The sequence below is a fragment of the Macaca fascicularis genome, chromosome 1 (assembly GCF_037993035.2).
Source record: "Macaca fascicularis isolate 582-1 chromosome 1, T2T-MFA8v1.1".
In the NCBI taxonomy this organism is placed as follows: Eukaryota; Metazoa; Chordata; class Mammalia; order Primates; family Cercopithecidae; genus Macaca; species Macaca fascicularis.
Window position 1 is genome coordinate 200,805,998 of NC_088375.1, and position 14,738 is coordinate 200,820,735.

General features: G+C 49.6%; 2 protein-coding genes across 15 annotated transcripts in view; one reads left to right on the top strand and one right to left on the bottom strand.

Moving 5' to 3' along the window:
• Positions 1-2,205, bottom strand: part of C1H1orf94 (chromosome 1 C1orf94 homolog) — a 41,814-nt gene extending 39,609 nt beyond the window's left edge. The window contains exon 1 of the mRNA XM_005544034.4: positions 1,402-2,205. Within this exon, the coding sequence (XP_005544091.3) occupies positions 1,402-1,721 (320 nt within the window). The 5' untranslated portion in view covers positions 1,722-2,205. The remainder of the gene's footprint in view (positions 1-1,401) is intronic.
• A 12,018-nt stretch (positions 2,206-14,223) lies between these two features.
• The window catches only part of CSMD2 (CUB and Sushi multiple domains 2), a 650,869-nt gene continuing 650,354 nt past the window's right edge, over positions 14,224-14,738 (top strand). For all 14 annotated transcript variants that reach the window (XM_045375140.3, XM_045375143.3, XM_045375139.3 and 11 more), the window contains exon 1: positions 14,224-14,543. In XM_045375140.3, coding sequence (XP_045231075.2) covers positions 14,357-14,543 — 187 coding nt within the window. In that variant the 5' untranslated portion in view covers positions 14,224-14,356. The remainder of the gene's footprint in view (positions 14,544-14,738) is intronic.

Consider the following 14,738-nt stretch of genomic DNA (forward strand, 5'->3'; position numbering starts at 1 on the left):
AGACTGGAAGTAGAGTCTGTCTCCATTAACTCCATGTGACCTGGCAAAGAGGGTGCCATCTACTGGAAATTGCTACTGACCCTTGGTCCACGAAGTGGACAATCAGCTCCTTGGCCACTGAGAGCTGAGCACAGCCCTCCTGCCAAGGCCCTGTCCCGGAGCAGATGGCAATGAGCAGGGAAGAAGGGCTCAATGCCACTGAAGGGCCTGACAGCAGGGTTTTGGCTGTAGATAGGCCATTCCTATCTGAGCCATGTCGTGCTGAGCACAGGGCAGGGAGGCAGGACTAGCCAAAGTACCTTCCACCTTCATCTGCAGTAAGTAAATGAGCCCACAGAGGGACAGCAGGTAGTGCAGAGGTGGGTGTCCGTTACACTTTGCATTTCTTCTTAGCTCTTGCTTTGGCATCCCTGAAACCTGAGGCAGCTGATAAATGCCTGAATGGCTCCCCAACTCCAGAGCATCTCTGAACTGAGCTGTAGCATGTGTTGGAGCAGGCAACACTTAATTATCGGTTAGTCTTTAATTAGCTCTTAATTATTAACACTTAATCCATCTGTAAAATGGGGACACTAATACCTGCCTCATAGGGACTCTGGGAGCATTAATTAAGTTTACAGTCCACTTTGAAGATGCAAAATGTGAAATAAGTGCTCAACAGTGGTATTAATAACCACAGCAGATTTACCTTCTTTTCCTAATGAGGTCCCTTTTTCCTCTCTGCTCCTTCCTTTCCTTTCGAATATCCATCCCCAACAATATCTGCCCAACTTTGCCCTGATGGAGAAACACTTAGCTCTGTGTTTCCCAGACACAGGATTTCCCATCCAGGAAACGGGCTATTTACAGCCATCTTCCCGCACTTTAATTTTCTATTATGTCCTCTGAATATGTCAGTGCCTTCCCAGTAAATATTTTGATGTGTGCTCTTGCAGCAGCTTCTGTGGAGGCTGAATGGGACAGCTGCTCCCTGTATTAGGGAATTCCAGATGTGATTTAAAACCATCAGTCTCATCCATGTGAATGCCTAGCCTTTAGGTGGGAGAGGGGAAGGATCTTCTAGTTGCTTCTGGGGAAAGTCACGAGCCATGTAACCCTTAGCCTTGGCTAGGGTGGTTTTTCAAGGACCTCAGATTCACATGCGTTTAGGATGAGAGATGTCTGCTTAGTGGGCTAGTGAAGAGGCAGCCTGGAATATAGCCCTAATCTGGCTCTTCACCCACGAAACATCAGAACCTTGGTCAGCTCTTCTATAACGCTTGGACAAAGGACCATGGAAGGGGCAATATACAGCCTTTAGGGTTTCAGCAGCCTCAAGGGTGGGCCAGAACATTCCCCTAGAAGGTCAGACTTCATCTCCTCCCTCCTCCCTTTCTGCCAACGGAATAGGGGGGTACTCACTCTTCTTGAAAGCTGAGCTCATTGCCTCTTAGAGTTCCAGCCACGGGGACAGACAGCTGCTCCATGGAGGTCCAGGGCTGTGAGGCTTCAGGCAGGCCTTGAACTCTCTTCCAGATTTCATGGCAAGTCTTGTCTAGGCTGTCTTGGGGTGTGTCCTGGTGGATCCAGATGTATCTGGGGAATGGGCCCAGGGCGCAGGGGCGCTTGGCCACCAGGGCCGAGGATGAAGGAAGCCCATTCCCACTTGCCATCCTCCTCCGCTCTTTCTGGAAGCCCCTCTGTCCACCCAGGGCTAGAAGACATCCACCACCACTCCTCATTCACCAGAAAGGGAGATGAGGATGGGTCTTGGCAGAAGTGGGTCAGTTCTGTCTGGCTGTCGCTCCCACAAGGTGGTTAGGTTCAGAGGCCTTCGATTTGTGTGGGAGGGGTGGGTGGAGGACAGTTTTCTTTTGGGGAGGGGAGGGCTTATTTTGATTTGTTTTTATTTCCTCTTTCCTAACTTTTGCCGCCCTCCCCCTCTCCCTCAGAAGAAAATATTTAAAAGTCAACAAAAACCAGTAGCTTAGGAACAGTGGAATGCCCCGGAGCTCAGGAACCAGGCGCCTGGGCGGGCAGAATGACATCTGGGAACAGCTGGAGGGGGAGGGCTGGCTCTCCCCACAGTCCCTGGCACTGCCCCCTTGCGACGCCGCCGTGACACCTTGCGGCGCCTGGGCTCAGCCCATGCTGGCCCGCTAGGACACGCGGAGAACTGGGTGCGGGCCTGACACCATGGTAGGCACCCGGGGGGCGGGGCCCCGCAGGAAACGCTCGCCTGGGCGTTCCCAGGGAGCCCCTCGCAGAGCGAGCGCCAACGGCCCGGTCCCCGCCGCCGGCCCAGTTCTTGCTTTACTCTCGCCCTACCCCACCTGCTCCTGGTCTCCCGCTGCTGCTCTGCCGCCCCGGGAAAGAAGGGACGAGGCGTGTGTGGATGGGCCCACAGCCCTCAGTCCCGGCCCCCAGCAGACCCCTGCCCTGGCCGCGCCGCGCTGCGGGATGGGCACCGGGAAGGGCCCAGCAGCTCAAGAGCGCGCTGACTCGGCAAGGCAGGCTGGGCCGGGCGGCTCCCACCAATTTGCCCTGCCAATGGCTCCCACACCCTCGCAGTCGTCGAGCGGGGGAATTCTTTCTGTGGGTTTCAAACGCAACGGCTCGGTGCGCGGGACGCCCTGGGTTCGGAGCCCAAGACCCGCCGGTGGGGTGGGTGGGGGTGGGGCCCAAAGGACCCCAGAGCGCTTCGGCGGATCAGAAGTCAAAGCCAAACGCGCCGCCGCCCCACTTCACCGCTCCACACAAACCTCAGCTCCTGCCTGGGGGGCCCCCTCATCCTCGAGTTTAATCCTAACTGCCATTTTATGGGGCGCTTGCCCTGTGCCAAGCGCTGGGCTCACATTCAATCCTATCAAAGCTCGTGAAATTAGTACCACTTTTTATTATCGTTCTAAATGGGAGGAAAGCGAATCTCAAAGTCATAAATGATAGTGTCCAAGGCCCACTAAGAAAAGGGGAGCTGAGATTCAGACCCCAGCACTCTAGGCCTGATCTAGCCCTTGAGCACTGAGACTGCTTCAGTAGGTGGGCAGGAGCAGGGGTAGGAGGTCCGAGGTGCTGGGAGAAGGGCTAAGTTAGCTGTTTACTGATCAACAGGCCCCTACCCTCACTGAAGCGGCTTCATTCAACTGGGCACTGACACAGTACCTCCTCTGAGGGAGACTTTCTGGTCCCAAGAGTCAGGGCGTTGTTTCTTTAATAATACTCCTGGAAAGGAAGAGCAAGAGGGTGGAGAAGGAAGAAAGAAGAATGGACACAAATAGAAGAAGATGGCAGTCTATAAATGCAGGGCTGGGTTGAATCCTGACACTTCCCCGCTGTGTGACCCTAAGAACTTTCTGAACTTCTCCTATCCCCATTCATAATTCCCCCAGTACTGATGCAACCCCTCCTTTGTGCCCGATGAGTTGCTGGGCACTGAAGAAGCATAAGGGTGGGCAAAAGTGGCATGGTCCCTGCTCTCATGGAGCCTGTATACTAGTGAGGGGAGATCGATGCAAACTAGCCAAGCGAGTAAAGCAGCAATAATTACAGATGCAATGGGGCTCTGATGGAAAATAACTATTAGGTTGGTGCAAAAGTAACTGTGGTTTTTGCCATCACCTGCAATGGCAAAAACTACGATTACTTTTGCAACAACCCAATAACAAAGTGAGGCATTGGGGAGAAGAGGGGAGGCAACATTCCGTGGTGGTCCAGGCCCACCTCTTTGAGGAGGTAAATTTGAGAAGGATGAAAGGAATTCCTTTTCTGTAAAATGGTGTTCATAAATTATGAGGATCATGTTTCCGGCACATAGTAAGCACCCAAAAAATGTGTTGGATGAATTAATGGTATACTGTATGTAAAGTGCCTGTTATATAGTAGGTGCCCAATACACAACCTTGCTCTTTACAGAGGGGCTGAGTTCCTGGAAATGTTGACTCTAAATTTTGAAATCTGAGCTTCATTCTCCTTTGATTTTCATTACAAAATTGAAGATGTGTTCCTTTGGGGAAAATTCCGCGGGCCTCGACCGAATAAAATTATAGTTAAGAATGTAGAAAACCTTTTAAAATAGTGTATTTAAAGGAAAAGTGATCATTTCTGATGAAATATTAATAGTTCTGAAAATGTCACTCAGTGTTTGTGCTGCTTGGCATTTGGTTGGCTAACACCTAAGCTTAGAGCAGAACACCAACGACCCTGCACTGCCCAGGCCCCAGGATTCTGGAAAGTTAGCCAGCTCACTCTCTCTTCCTGTTCCCTCTCCCCCTCAGCAGGAGACCAGGCAACAGGGGCTAAATCAGAAAGAACTGAAAAAAAAAAAAAAAAAATCAAATACAGCAGGGATAGGGAACAAAGATAGAGCATGTTTTTAGCGTGCACAGATGAGATTTCTAGAAAATTCTGCAAAAATCGTAAGTGATGTACTTAGAAATAGTATAAAGCTATGTCCATATGGTAGCCACTAGCCACATGGGGTTGTTTTAATTTTAATTTTATTTTAATGTAAATTAAATGAAAAACTCAACTCCTCATTTGCATTAGCCACATATTATATGCTCAGGAGCCACATACGGCTAGTGGCTACCATATTGGACAGCACAGAGAACATTTCCTATCATTAAATACATATACTCAGGAACCAGAGTCCCTGGGTTCAGATTCTGAGTTCACGTTTTCTGGCAATGTAGGCTTAGGCAAGTTCCTCTGTGCCTTAGTGTATTCGTTTGGGAGGGCTGCCATAATGAAGTCCACAGACTGTGTGGCTTAAGCAACAGAACTTTATTTCCTTGCCATTCTAGAGGCTAGAAGGCCAAGATCAAGATGTTGGCATGGTTAGTTTCATTCTGAGGTCTCTCTCCCTGGCTTGCACTTGACTGTCTTCTCCTTATGTCCTCACATGGTCTTCCCTGTATATCTGTCCCCATCCTAATGGCTCCTTTAAAAGACACCAGTCACATTAGATTAGGACACACCCTAATGGTTTTTTTTTGCTTTTGTTTTTGTTTTAATCTTAACTACCTCTTTAAAGGACTCATCGCCAAATATAGTCACATTCTGAGGTATTTGGGTTTAGGATTGCAGTATATAATTCAGCCCATAACACTTGATTTCCTAGTCTGTAAAATGGGATGATAATAAAGAACACTTGCTTTGTAGCATTACTATAGATATTCTATTACTCACCAATTGCTTAACACATGGAAAGTCCCTCGAACAACAACTGGCAGATAAACGTGTATAGTCATTTGCTTGTTGATTACACTGAAATGCATGCCTTTGGAGTTTCTGAATAGCAGATTTGGTGTTTTGTGTAGGGAGGGAGAATTTTGTTGTCCTGGGGAAGTTGTTCTGTGATGGAGAGATGAATTCACATAATCACTTACTCCTTTCCAGGCTTTGTTCAGTTTTTAGCACCCATCGTGGGTCAAAATTGTGCAAGACACAGGGATTAGAGATGATGAAAAAGATGTCTACCTAGACAGAATCACCTAGAGAAGGAGGCAGGGGTAAAGCATTCCATAAGTGCCTGGTGCAGAGCAGTGTGATATAAACTGACTTATTCCAGTTTCCATCCAACATGGAGTTATGTTCCTCCAACACATGTATCTATGCCCAGCACTGTTTGAGGTGCTGAAGATAGGGTAATGAAGAAGACGAGCTTGGTCTCTGTCTTTTTTAGAGTTTGAAGTGAAGCATTTAATGGTCATGGACACCATTTCATCTGTGAATTATTTTTAGCTTGGAAAACTTCTTGAACTCCCCCTGACTACCTACATTACCCTGGGCAGGTTGCTTTAACCTCAATGTCTCCATTTGCTCATCTATGAAACAGAGACAGTAAAATATCGACCTCATAGACTTGTTTTATGATAATGAAATAATACATGTAAAGTGCTTATAATAGCTTGGCTAATGTATGTATCCAATGAATGTTGGCTATCATTATTTAGAATTCTGGGATTCTTAACTTTTCTCTGTGGAACCAGGAAGGCCTAAGGAAGAGGCAATTCTCCTTACCTCCCATCCAGTCAAAGCCTCTTGTCACCTGGCTTTCATCTCTGACACAAACATGGCTGGGCTGGAAAACTCAGGAACATGGGAATGTCCTAGGCTATTTTACAATCATCATATAGCCCCTAAAGCTGCTTACTCTTGTAGGTCCTTTTAGGTTCCTCATCTAACATATTTTAAACACACCCACCTCTCACCGTAAAAATAACTTTTTGGCTATAGAAGAAAATTGAAAGGATTTTTGCCATTTTGCTTTTGAAAGTTTTTGGCCATGAGTAATTTATTTAATTTGTGATGGGCTGTGATTTCTCACCAATCTTAGTGCCTACTCGAGAAATCTTGTGCAGTGAGAAAACTCCAACCTACAAATTGTTACCAAATGCAATGAAGTTTTTATGACTACTAAATCCAACAGTTAATGAAGTTGACATAATGTTATACTCTGCATTTAATTAAATATTTACTGATTTCCATGTGGCAGTTTTCTTCTTTATATTGTGGGACTAATCATAAAATGTTTAGGACTCAAAGGTTTTTGTAGGTCCCCTAAAATCCAGAGTGACCCCCATTCCCATGTGAATAAGGTTCAATGGGTCAAACTGCCAGAGGCAGGATCCATGCATAGGGGTATCCCAGGCAAATATCTTGGGGATTTAACCATCAGAGCTAAAGGAAGGGGAGGTTGCAGCCATGTTTCATGGGAGTGGGCCTCCCCCTCATGTTGTCTCAGCAACAGGACAGGGCTGCAGAGCAGCCAGCCATTTCTAGGACTTTGAAAAGGAACCTTGAATATTCTGCAAGCAAAGCTGTGACTCTGTGGCTTCTCTCTCCTGGCAACACCATCAGTGATCTCTGCCATTTCTTGGGGGTGTATCCCTTATTATTGCCTCATTCCTGGCCCATAGGAGAGGAGGCAGTTAAGAGCTTGGGTGGTGGCAGCTGACACACTTGAATTGGAATTCCTGCTCTACTACTTGATAAAGGTGGCTTTGGATATGCTTAACTTCTCTGACATATCTTCATCTGCAAAGTGGTAAAAACAATAGGTTTGGGGTAGGGAGAAGGTTTAAATATGGAAATGCATGTGAACTTCTCAACACGGTGCCTGGCTTATGGTAAGCTCTTAATAAAAAGAAATGTATAATTATGATTATCACTAACTATTATTATTGACAGCCTAGCAATGTAAAAATGGCAGCCTATGAGATCTGCACTTAAAGTTAGGGAAAAAGAAGGTCATAGATGACAGAAGAAAAGAATATGGTGGTGGCAATAGTGGTGCAGTGAGGTAGCAACAAAGTCAGAATTCAGCTGGCTTTCCTCCTGCTTTGGTCTTTCTGCCAGACCCCAGTGGTGATACGTACACCAAGAATTCCTGGCAAGGCCCTTTATGGGAAACCCTTCAGCTAGAAGCTTTGTATTGTGCCCTTCCTTCCATAGCTTCCATGTCGGGACATTGGTCACTAAAATGCATTCACTTAAGACTTCTTCTACCTTACTGCTGAGATGATTTGAGGCAGCCTTTCAGATTAAAAAGTACAAACTACACCATCAAAGAATAAAGGAAGAACTGACTCCATCTAAAGAAAAGCAGAAAGAGTTGCTACTTTCCAGCACCTGAATTGGTCTGGCCGCATGGAGGTAATAAGGCAATAAAACTGGGTATCCTTATTTGTCAGCTAAAGCAAAAATGGAAACACGTCGGGTGGCAGAGTTTTTATTTTCTGACAGCAGAAAATACACATCTTCATCTGCAGAGACAAAATGTTTCCAGGAAATAACCCCAAGCATGAATTTATCATGAGTCCTTGTATAAAGGACACTGAGTGACATAGTGGGCAATATACACAATTCTGTTTTCATAAAAGACAGAGATGCTGTTAGGTTCGTCAGTTTCTCACATCAGGGTTCTCTGAAGACAGCATAACATTAAATCATAACTCAGTGAAGGCATTTCTTTAAGGAACTCAAATAATGAAGTCTAGAAGAGACACCTTTGGGTCCATTCCACAAACATTACTGAGCACCTACTTAACCATCCATTCATCCATCCACCCATCCATCTCTTTATCTATTCATTCAGCAAAAATTCCCCGAATGTCCACCATGTACCAGGCACTCTGAATGGCACTGACAAATACTGCTTGTAAGAACTGTCACCTGGACTGAATTTTGAAGGGCAAATAGGAGAAGGCTAGTCACAGAAGGAGGAGGGGAGCTTTCTAGGCAAAGAGAACAAAACACAGAAGGACTCAGGGGAAAGGAGAGAGAAAGCATGGCTGATTGCAAGAGTGCAAGGGTGTCAGAATGGCTAGAGCTTGGGGATTTGGGAGGAGGGAGATCTGAGGCTAGAGGAGTTGGCAGGGACAGGTGATGGAGGCTCTTGTAGGGAGGGTATAGCAGGGAGCTTGGATTTTACTCTGCAGGCCATGGGGGAAAGTCCAGAGAAGACAGAGGAGCTGTGAAATCAGGTGAGTGTTTTAAAAAGATAGCTGGTGGCAGAGAGGAAGACGCATTGAATAGGGCTAGAGCAGAGATGGGCATCTGTTACTCAGTTGTTGTAAGTAACCTGAAACACAGCCATTGTGGACTCTGGTTAGAATCTGGGAGGTGTCTAGGAGGCAGAATCTGGAGGGCTCCGTGATGGCTTGATGTGGGGACTGGGCAAGATGGGAGTCCAGGATAAATAGGTTTCTGGCTCAGGATCTGGGTGAATGTGGAAACTGTTTCCTGAATTGGGGAGCTGTGCAGAGAGGCAGGCTGGGTGGAGAATTAGAATTGAATAAGCCCAGGTCTGAGCAGGCTGTGGAGGAAGTAGTGGGGTGGGGCTCCTATGAGACATCTGAGGAGAGAGAATATCAGATACAATACAGACCCTGGGACTTGGGAGAAAAGAGGTTTCCATCCTAGGATTTGCCCACCCATCAGCCGGGACAAATAAGAAAACCAGCAATTATGGAGAGACTGTTGAGTCAGAAGAGAGGTCTATTTCCACCCCCACGCCCTTCCTTGGTACCCTGTGAGTGCTGCAGATTTACACACTGTGTCTTCCCTCCCTGAGCTGGCCCACTCTGTGCTTTCTTCCGGGAAAGTGCTGGTTCTCACCTGCCCCTCCAGTAGGCTGAGCTAGGAGCCCTTCTTGTTTCCATCACACGCTATATCTCTTCTGGAGTCATCAATCATGCTTTGCTATTTAACTCTCTTCTCAATAAACTATCAACCCCTTAAGGACAGGGGCCATGGGAATGTCTTATTCTTCTTTATGTTTGTTTCCTCAGCACCTAGCACAGACTCTGACATGTAGCTCAGTGTGGCATGAGCAAACGAATGAAAGAGTAAGTGAAGAGTAAGTGAATGACTACACAGGATGCTATGCAAAAAACGAGGAAGCCTGTATAAGAGTATTGCTAGCTGCTGGAACAAATTCCAATATTTCAATGGCTTAACACTGTTTTGTCACTGGCATGAGCTGTTTTTCCTTATACACAAGCGAAGAATTTTCTCCAAGAATGTCAGAATTTGGTGACCGCAGCATGTGGTAGCACTATAGGAACGGCCTAGGCTGTGGGTCCCTTCTCACTTCTCCCTCCTCGTTTCAGAAGCCCATAGCCTCACCTTGGTGTGGTCTGGGCTTTTTCCTCATGAAGCCCCTCTGTTGCCACTCCTTGGGCAGCAGATCACTGCCACCTCTATGGCGATAGCCTCACCCTTGGGAGATACTCGCTTTGGCCTGATCATGCTCATGATTTTAAAATTGTGCCCCAATTGGGATCCCAAGCTTTTCCTCTGAGCCCATCTTTGTCCTGTAGCCCTTCTCTGCAGCCCTGCCTGCCCCTTGGCCTCTGTTTCTGCCCTCACATTGCTAGAATCTCCCATTTGCTCACTCTCTCTCCTTTGGCTTCAGAAGGCTTTTTTGATCTTTTCCTGGGTCAGAATGAAAATTTCGGGGCATCAGGTCTACCGCTCCTCCTTGAATGAGGCAGAGTTCTCCAGAGCATCAGGCCTTGTATTCTTTCTAAATCAAACTCTGATTTTATCTGGATATTAGGCTTATCTTGGCTAGTCACTAGACTGCATTGGGCTTTTTTGCAATGTGATACTGTAAAGACACCTCAACCCACGGCTGCCTGTTGTTCATAGGGAGAATGGGAGGGGGAGGCAGGGAGCCAGCACCGGGGGCTGGGCTGAGACCAACACTCTCCTAGGCTAGATGGGGGTGGGCTGTTGTGTCTGACTCCTGTCTCTCCATTGCCCTGCAGATGTTTCCAGGGTCCCCATCTCTGCCTTTGCCCCCATGTTTCCTCGCTCAGACCATCATAGTAGTCTTCCAAGTGGTACCCTTTCCCTTCTTACCCTTTCCTCACAGAGAAGCTAGAGTATATGTCAGGCCACATCACTTGGCTTCTCTTTCCCAGAAATGAAAACCTGTCTTTCGTATTCAGAGCTGTCTACTTTTCGCTACAGGAGCCATGCTGCACACAGAAAATAAATGTAAACAGATATCTCTTTACATACATTTTCTGACTGTCAAGCATCTCTCTCCTTCCTCCATCTGAAAAGTCATCTCCTCCTGTTATAGGATGAATTGTGTGCCCCCCACCCAAATTCATGGGTTGAAGTCCTAACCCCTAGTACTTCAGGATGTGACCTTATTTGGAGTTAGAGTCTTTAAAAAGTCAATTAAGTTAAAATGAAGTCATTGGGTTGGGCCTGAATCCAGTATGACTGGTGTCCTTATTAGAAGTTTGGACACAGATATGTACCGTGGGAACACATGTGAGCACACAGGGAGAAGAAGGCAGACATCTACAAGCCAGATATAGAAGCCTCAGAGGGAACCAACCGTGTCGACACCTTGATCTTGGACTTCCAGCCTCCAGAATTGTGAGGCAATACATTTCTGTTGTTTAAGTCACAGGGTCTATGGTACTTTGTTGTGGCAGCAGCCCTAGCAAATTAATACACCTTCTATTTCTCACTGGCTAAGAATAAAATGCAAACTCCTCGCCATCCACTAATAGACCCTATGTGATCTGCCCCACTCCCCATCTCCCATTGCTTACCTTGATCCAGCCCCATCCTCCTCCTCCTGGCCTGCTTCCCTTTTTACAGCCTTGCCTGTGCTCACTATACCAAAAGCTCTTTCCCCAACTTTGCATGGCTGTCTTGCTTAATTCTATTATTACATTAATTAATTAATTAATAGACAGTGTCTGGCTCTGACACCCAGGCTGGAGTGCAGTGGTGCGATCATGGCTCACCGCAGCCTTGAACAGCTGGGCTCAAATGATCCTCTGGCTTCAGCTTCCGGAGCATCTTGCTTAATTTTAGATCCCATCTTCCACCGTTGCCATCTCAGAGAGGCCTTCCGAGACCGTCTCTTTAAAGCATGTCCCTGTATTGTTTCTTCTAGCACCATAAACTTTCCTTTTGTAGCATCCTTAATTAGTAACTTTATGTGTATTTGTGTACATATTTCCTGCATTCATTAAGTCAGGGACTGTTCACTAGGTGTATACTCATTGTCTAGCACAGCACCTGGACACATAATGATGCTCAATAAATATTTGTTGAGTAAATGAATCTTCACCTTTTTAAGGTCTTTATCCATGTCTCAGGTTCCAGCCCAAATCTTACTTTCCTTCTTAAGTTAGCCTTCTGATCTCCCAAGTCCAAGAAAAGCTCACCGTCTTGACATGCCTCTCGGTAGCATGCCAGTTCTTCAGTCATGGTGATTATCGCTGTCTGATGGTATCAGTTACATCAGTTATGTGTGGGTTTCCACCTCTGGCCTGCATCCTCCCAAAGCAGGACCACACGCTGTGCATCTCTGCATGGCCCACAGCACAGCCTGGCTCAGGGCCCCAGAGCACCGGAGGTAAATGCACGTGGACCCAAATAGATCACAGAGCAGGAATGGCGGAGAATGTGAGTAACTGGGCCTTTTACAGGGATAAAATAGGTGCTCCTGCCCTCCACAGCACCTAGGGAGAAGGATGGCAAAGACTCCTTTTGCCCGGGAAGGTTTTGGGGGTAAATCTCATCTGCCTGTTGTAGCCACAGAGCAAAGTTCTGGAGCTGAGAAGAGGGTAAGAGAAAGCCCATTGGCCTGCAGCCCTAGAATTACAGAGCAGCCCAGACTCTCTTCTGCCCAGCTGTGGGCTTCACAGGAGGCCTGGGCATCTCTGCCAGTTCCTTTCTCTGGAGGAGAACCCCGCCTCCAAGAGAGGGGTAAAGTCGGAGTTTAGAAGCCAGGAGCCCACCCCCAGGCAAGCGCAGCTAACAGCCCCCAAGGCCACCACCACCACTCACTCCCAGCGTAGTCAGTCCCTTCCTCCTCTCCAGGGCTGGTGGGAAGGCTGAGCCCTCTCTTTCGGGGGCTGAGTCTGGACAATGGGAAGGGAGAAGCCCCCTCCCCGCTGCCCCAGGGACATAAAGCAGGCCTTTCACTGAGGAGTTCTGGCTGCTTCGGTTGGTTCTTGGCACCCAGCAAGGCGGCGTCAGGAGGGGCGGGCAAGCAAGCGTGTTGGGGGTGGGGACCGGGCTGGCGATTCTGAGGAGGTTCGCCCGCCCAGGGCCACCGGGCTGGCTCCCCAGCTGTGGGATGAGCTCATGCAGGGAAACCGGAACAACTTGGGGTAGGGGGGAGGGAGGAAGAGTGGCATCTAGGAGGCTGCGAAAGCGTGGCTCTGGGGAGGAAGTTTTTCATGGGGAGTAGGGACAAGCCTCCACTCCTCCAGCCCTGCCCCCTCCCGCCAATTCATATCAACTCCACAGCCCCTCTTCACACCCTTCCTTGGATGGAAATTCCTGGCCACGCTGACAGCCGGCGAACTTGGGTCGCCAACCACCCCCAGCCTGGGTCGCCATCCCTATAGTCCCTCTCCACACGCTTCCCCGGAAATTCTCAGGCCCCACCGCCCGCCGGCCACTGCCCCCTTGGCCACACAGATGCCAAAGCTCCGTTTTGGCCAAAACGGGCTGCTCCTAAGCCCGGAGCACAGCTTCTCTGGGGTGCGTCGACAAAGCGGGTGGGGGCGCCCATCGCAGGTGCCTTTCCACTGCACGCGCCAGCAGGAGCCTCCTCTCCGGGTCTTGCCCCTCCCAGTTTCCTCCAGCCTCCCTCCATGAAGCGTCTCTTCCCTCTCGCCGAGAGTTTGGCGTAGACAGCGAAAAGAGCCATCGTGACTGGCGGAGAAGCCTGGAGTAGACAGACAGAGACGGCGACCGAGTCGGGTGGGGGATGGGGTGGGGACCGACGCTGAGCCCTTGGGGCCTGGAAGCCGCCGCTACTGGGGAGGGTTGGGGAGCGGCTCACGCCCTTGGGAAGAACTCTCTTCCCAAGGGGCCTTGGCTGGGAGGAGGAGGGGGAGAGGAATAAATAGGGTCCAATTATTTAAATTTGGGGATAAATTTTACTAGTAACTCTTGCACCGTCCTTCCACCAATCTCACTCCCCACCCCCAACTCCCGTGCACACAGGGACTGCCTCTGCCATCCTGAGATTTTTGTCTTAGGGTAGGAGTGGGACCGCACTGGGTCAAATGAACAGGTCCCCTCTCTCCCCCCCACACACAACCCCGCTCCACCGCCCTCCAATTCTTAACCCTGCGTCTGTCTACGCACACACGCACCTCTCCTGGGATGGGGTAGAAGGCTATTGTGAATGAGGCTCATAAGCATCGCCCCCGGCCCCAGATTGCAAGTTCAAAGCCACCAGCCAAGAGCAGCTCTTAAGAACCAAGACTTGGGGAACCGCGTCCTTCTTTGGTTACCTTTTCCCAGACAGGATTCCAATTTCCAAACGTGGAAGAGGCGTGTGTGTATGTGCTTGTGTGTGTGAGTGCGTGTGTCTATGTCACTGTGTGTGTGTGTGTGTGGAGTGTGGGATGTATTAATGGGTGATCTTATAAATGAAAACGGGAGGATTGAACTTAAAAGAAACTGGTCAATTGCAAAACAAACAGGGATAAACAACCTTTAGATGTAATTTGTGGTTTATCTGGAGGTGGAGGTGGCGCTGAAGAGGAACCCCCGCCCCCCAATATTTTTTCCTTAGCTGCGCCTCCACCCCCAGCATTTGGAGCGGCTGAGAAGCGGCTCCGGAGTGATTAATCCGGGGATAATTCACCCCCCCGCCCCCCGGCGCGAACCCCGCGAAGCGGGATTGGAGCGAGTCATTTCCGAGAGCGCAGCGCGCCTCTCCCCGGCCGGGCGGACACTTGGTTCATTCCAGCCGCAGAAGCTCAGGGCTCCCGCGTACCGGGATTTTTTCCGAGCAGAAAAAAGCTCCAGAGCTCTCCTGACCTCCTTTCTCCTCGGCGGCGAGCGGAGCCTCTCCCTCGGCGCTGCCGGCCGCGCCATGCCGCGCTCGCGGGGACTGGAGCTGGGGCGCTGCGGCTGCCCCGCGGGGAGGGCTCGCGGCGAAGCCGGGATTTCGGCGCTCGTGCCGGGCGCCAGGAGCCGCTGGGGCCGCCCGCCGCCGCCAACGCCGCCGCCTCTGCTGCTGCTGCTGGGCTGGGGGCTGCTCAGCGTCTCGGCCGCCGCGGGTGAGTCCAGCCGCGCCGAGGAGCCAGCGGCCGCCGCGCGCCCCACCCGAGCCCCGAGCCCACCCATCCTGACCCGGTCCCAGTCCCTCCCCCGGCCTCTATCCCTGCCAGAATCTCCCACCCTCCCAATTGCCTACTCTCATTCTCATCTCCTGCTTCAGTCTCCCACCCCACCCTCAGCCACGTCTTCACCTC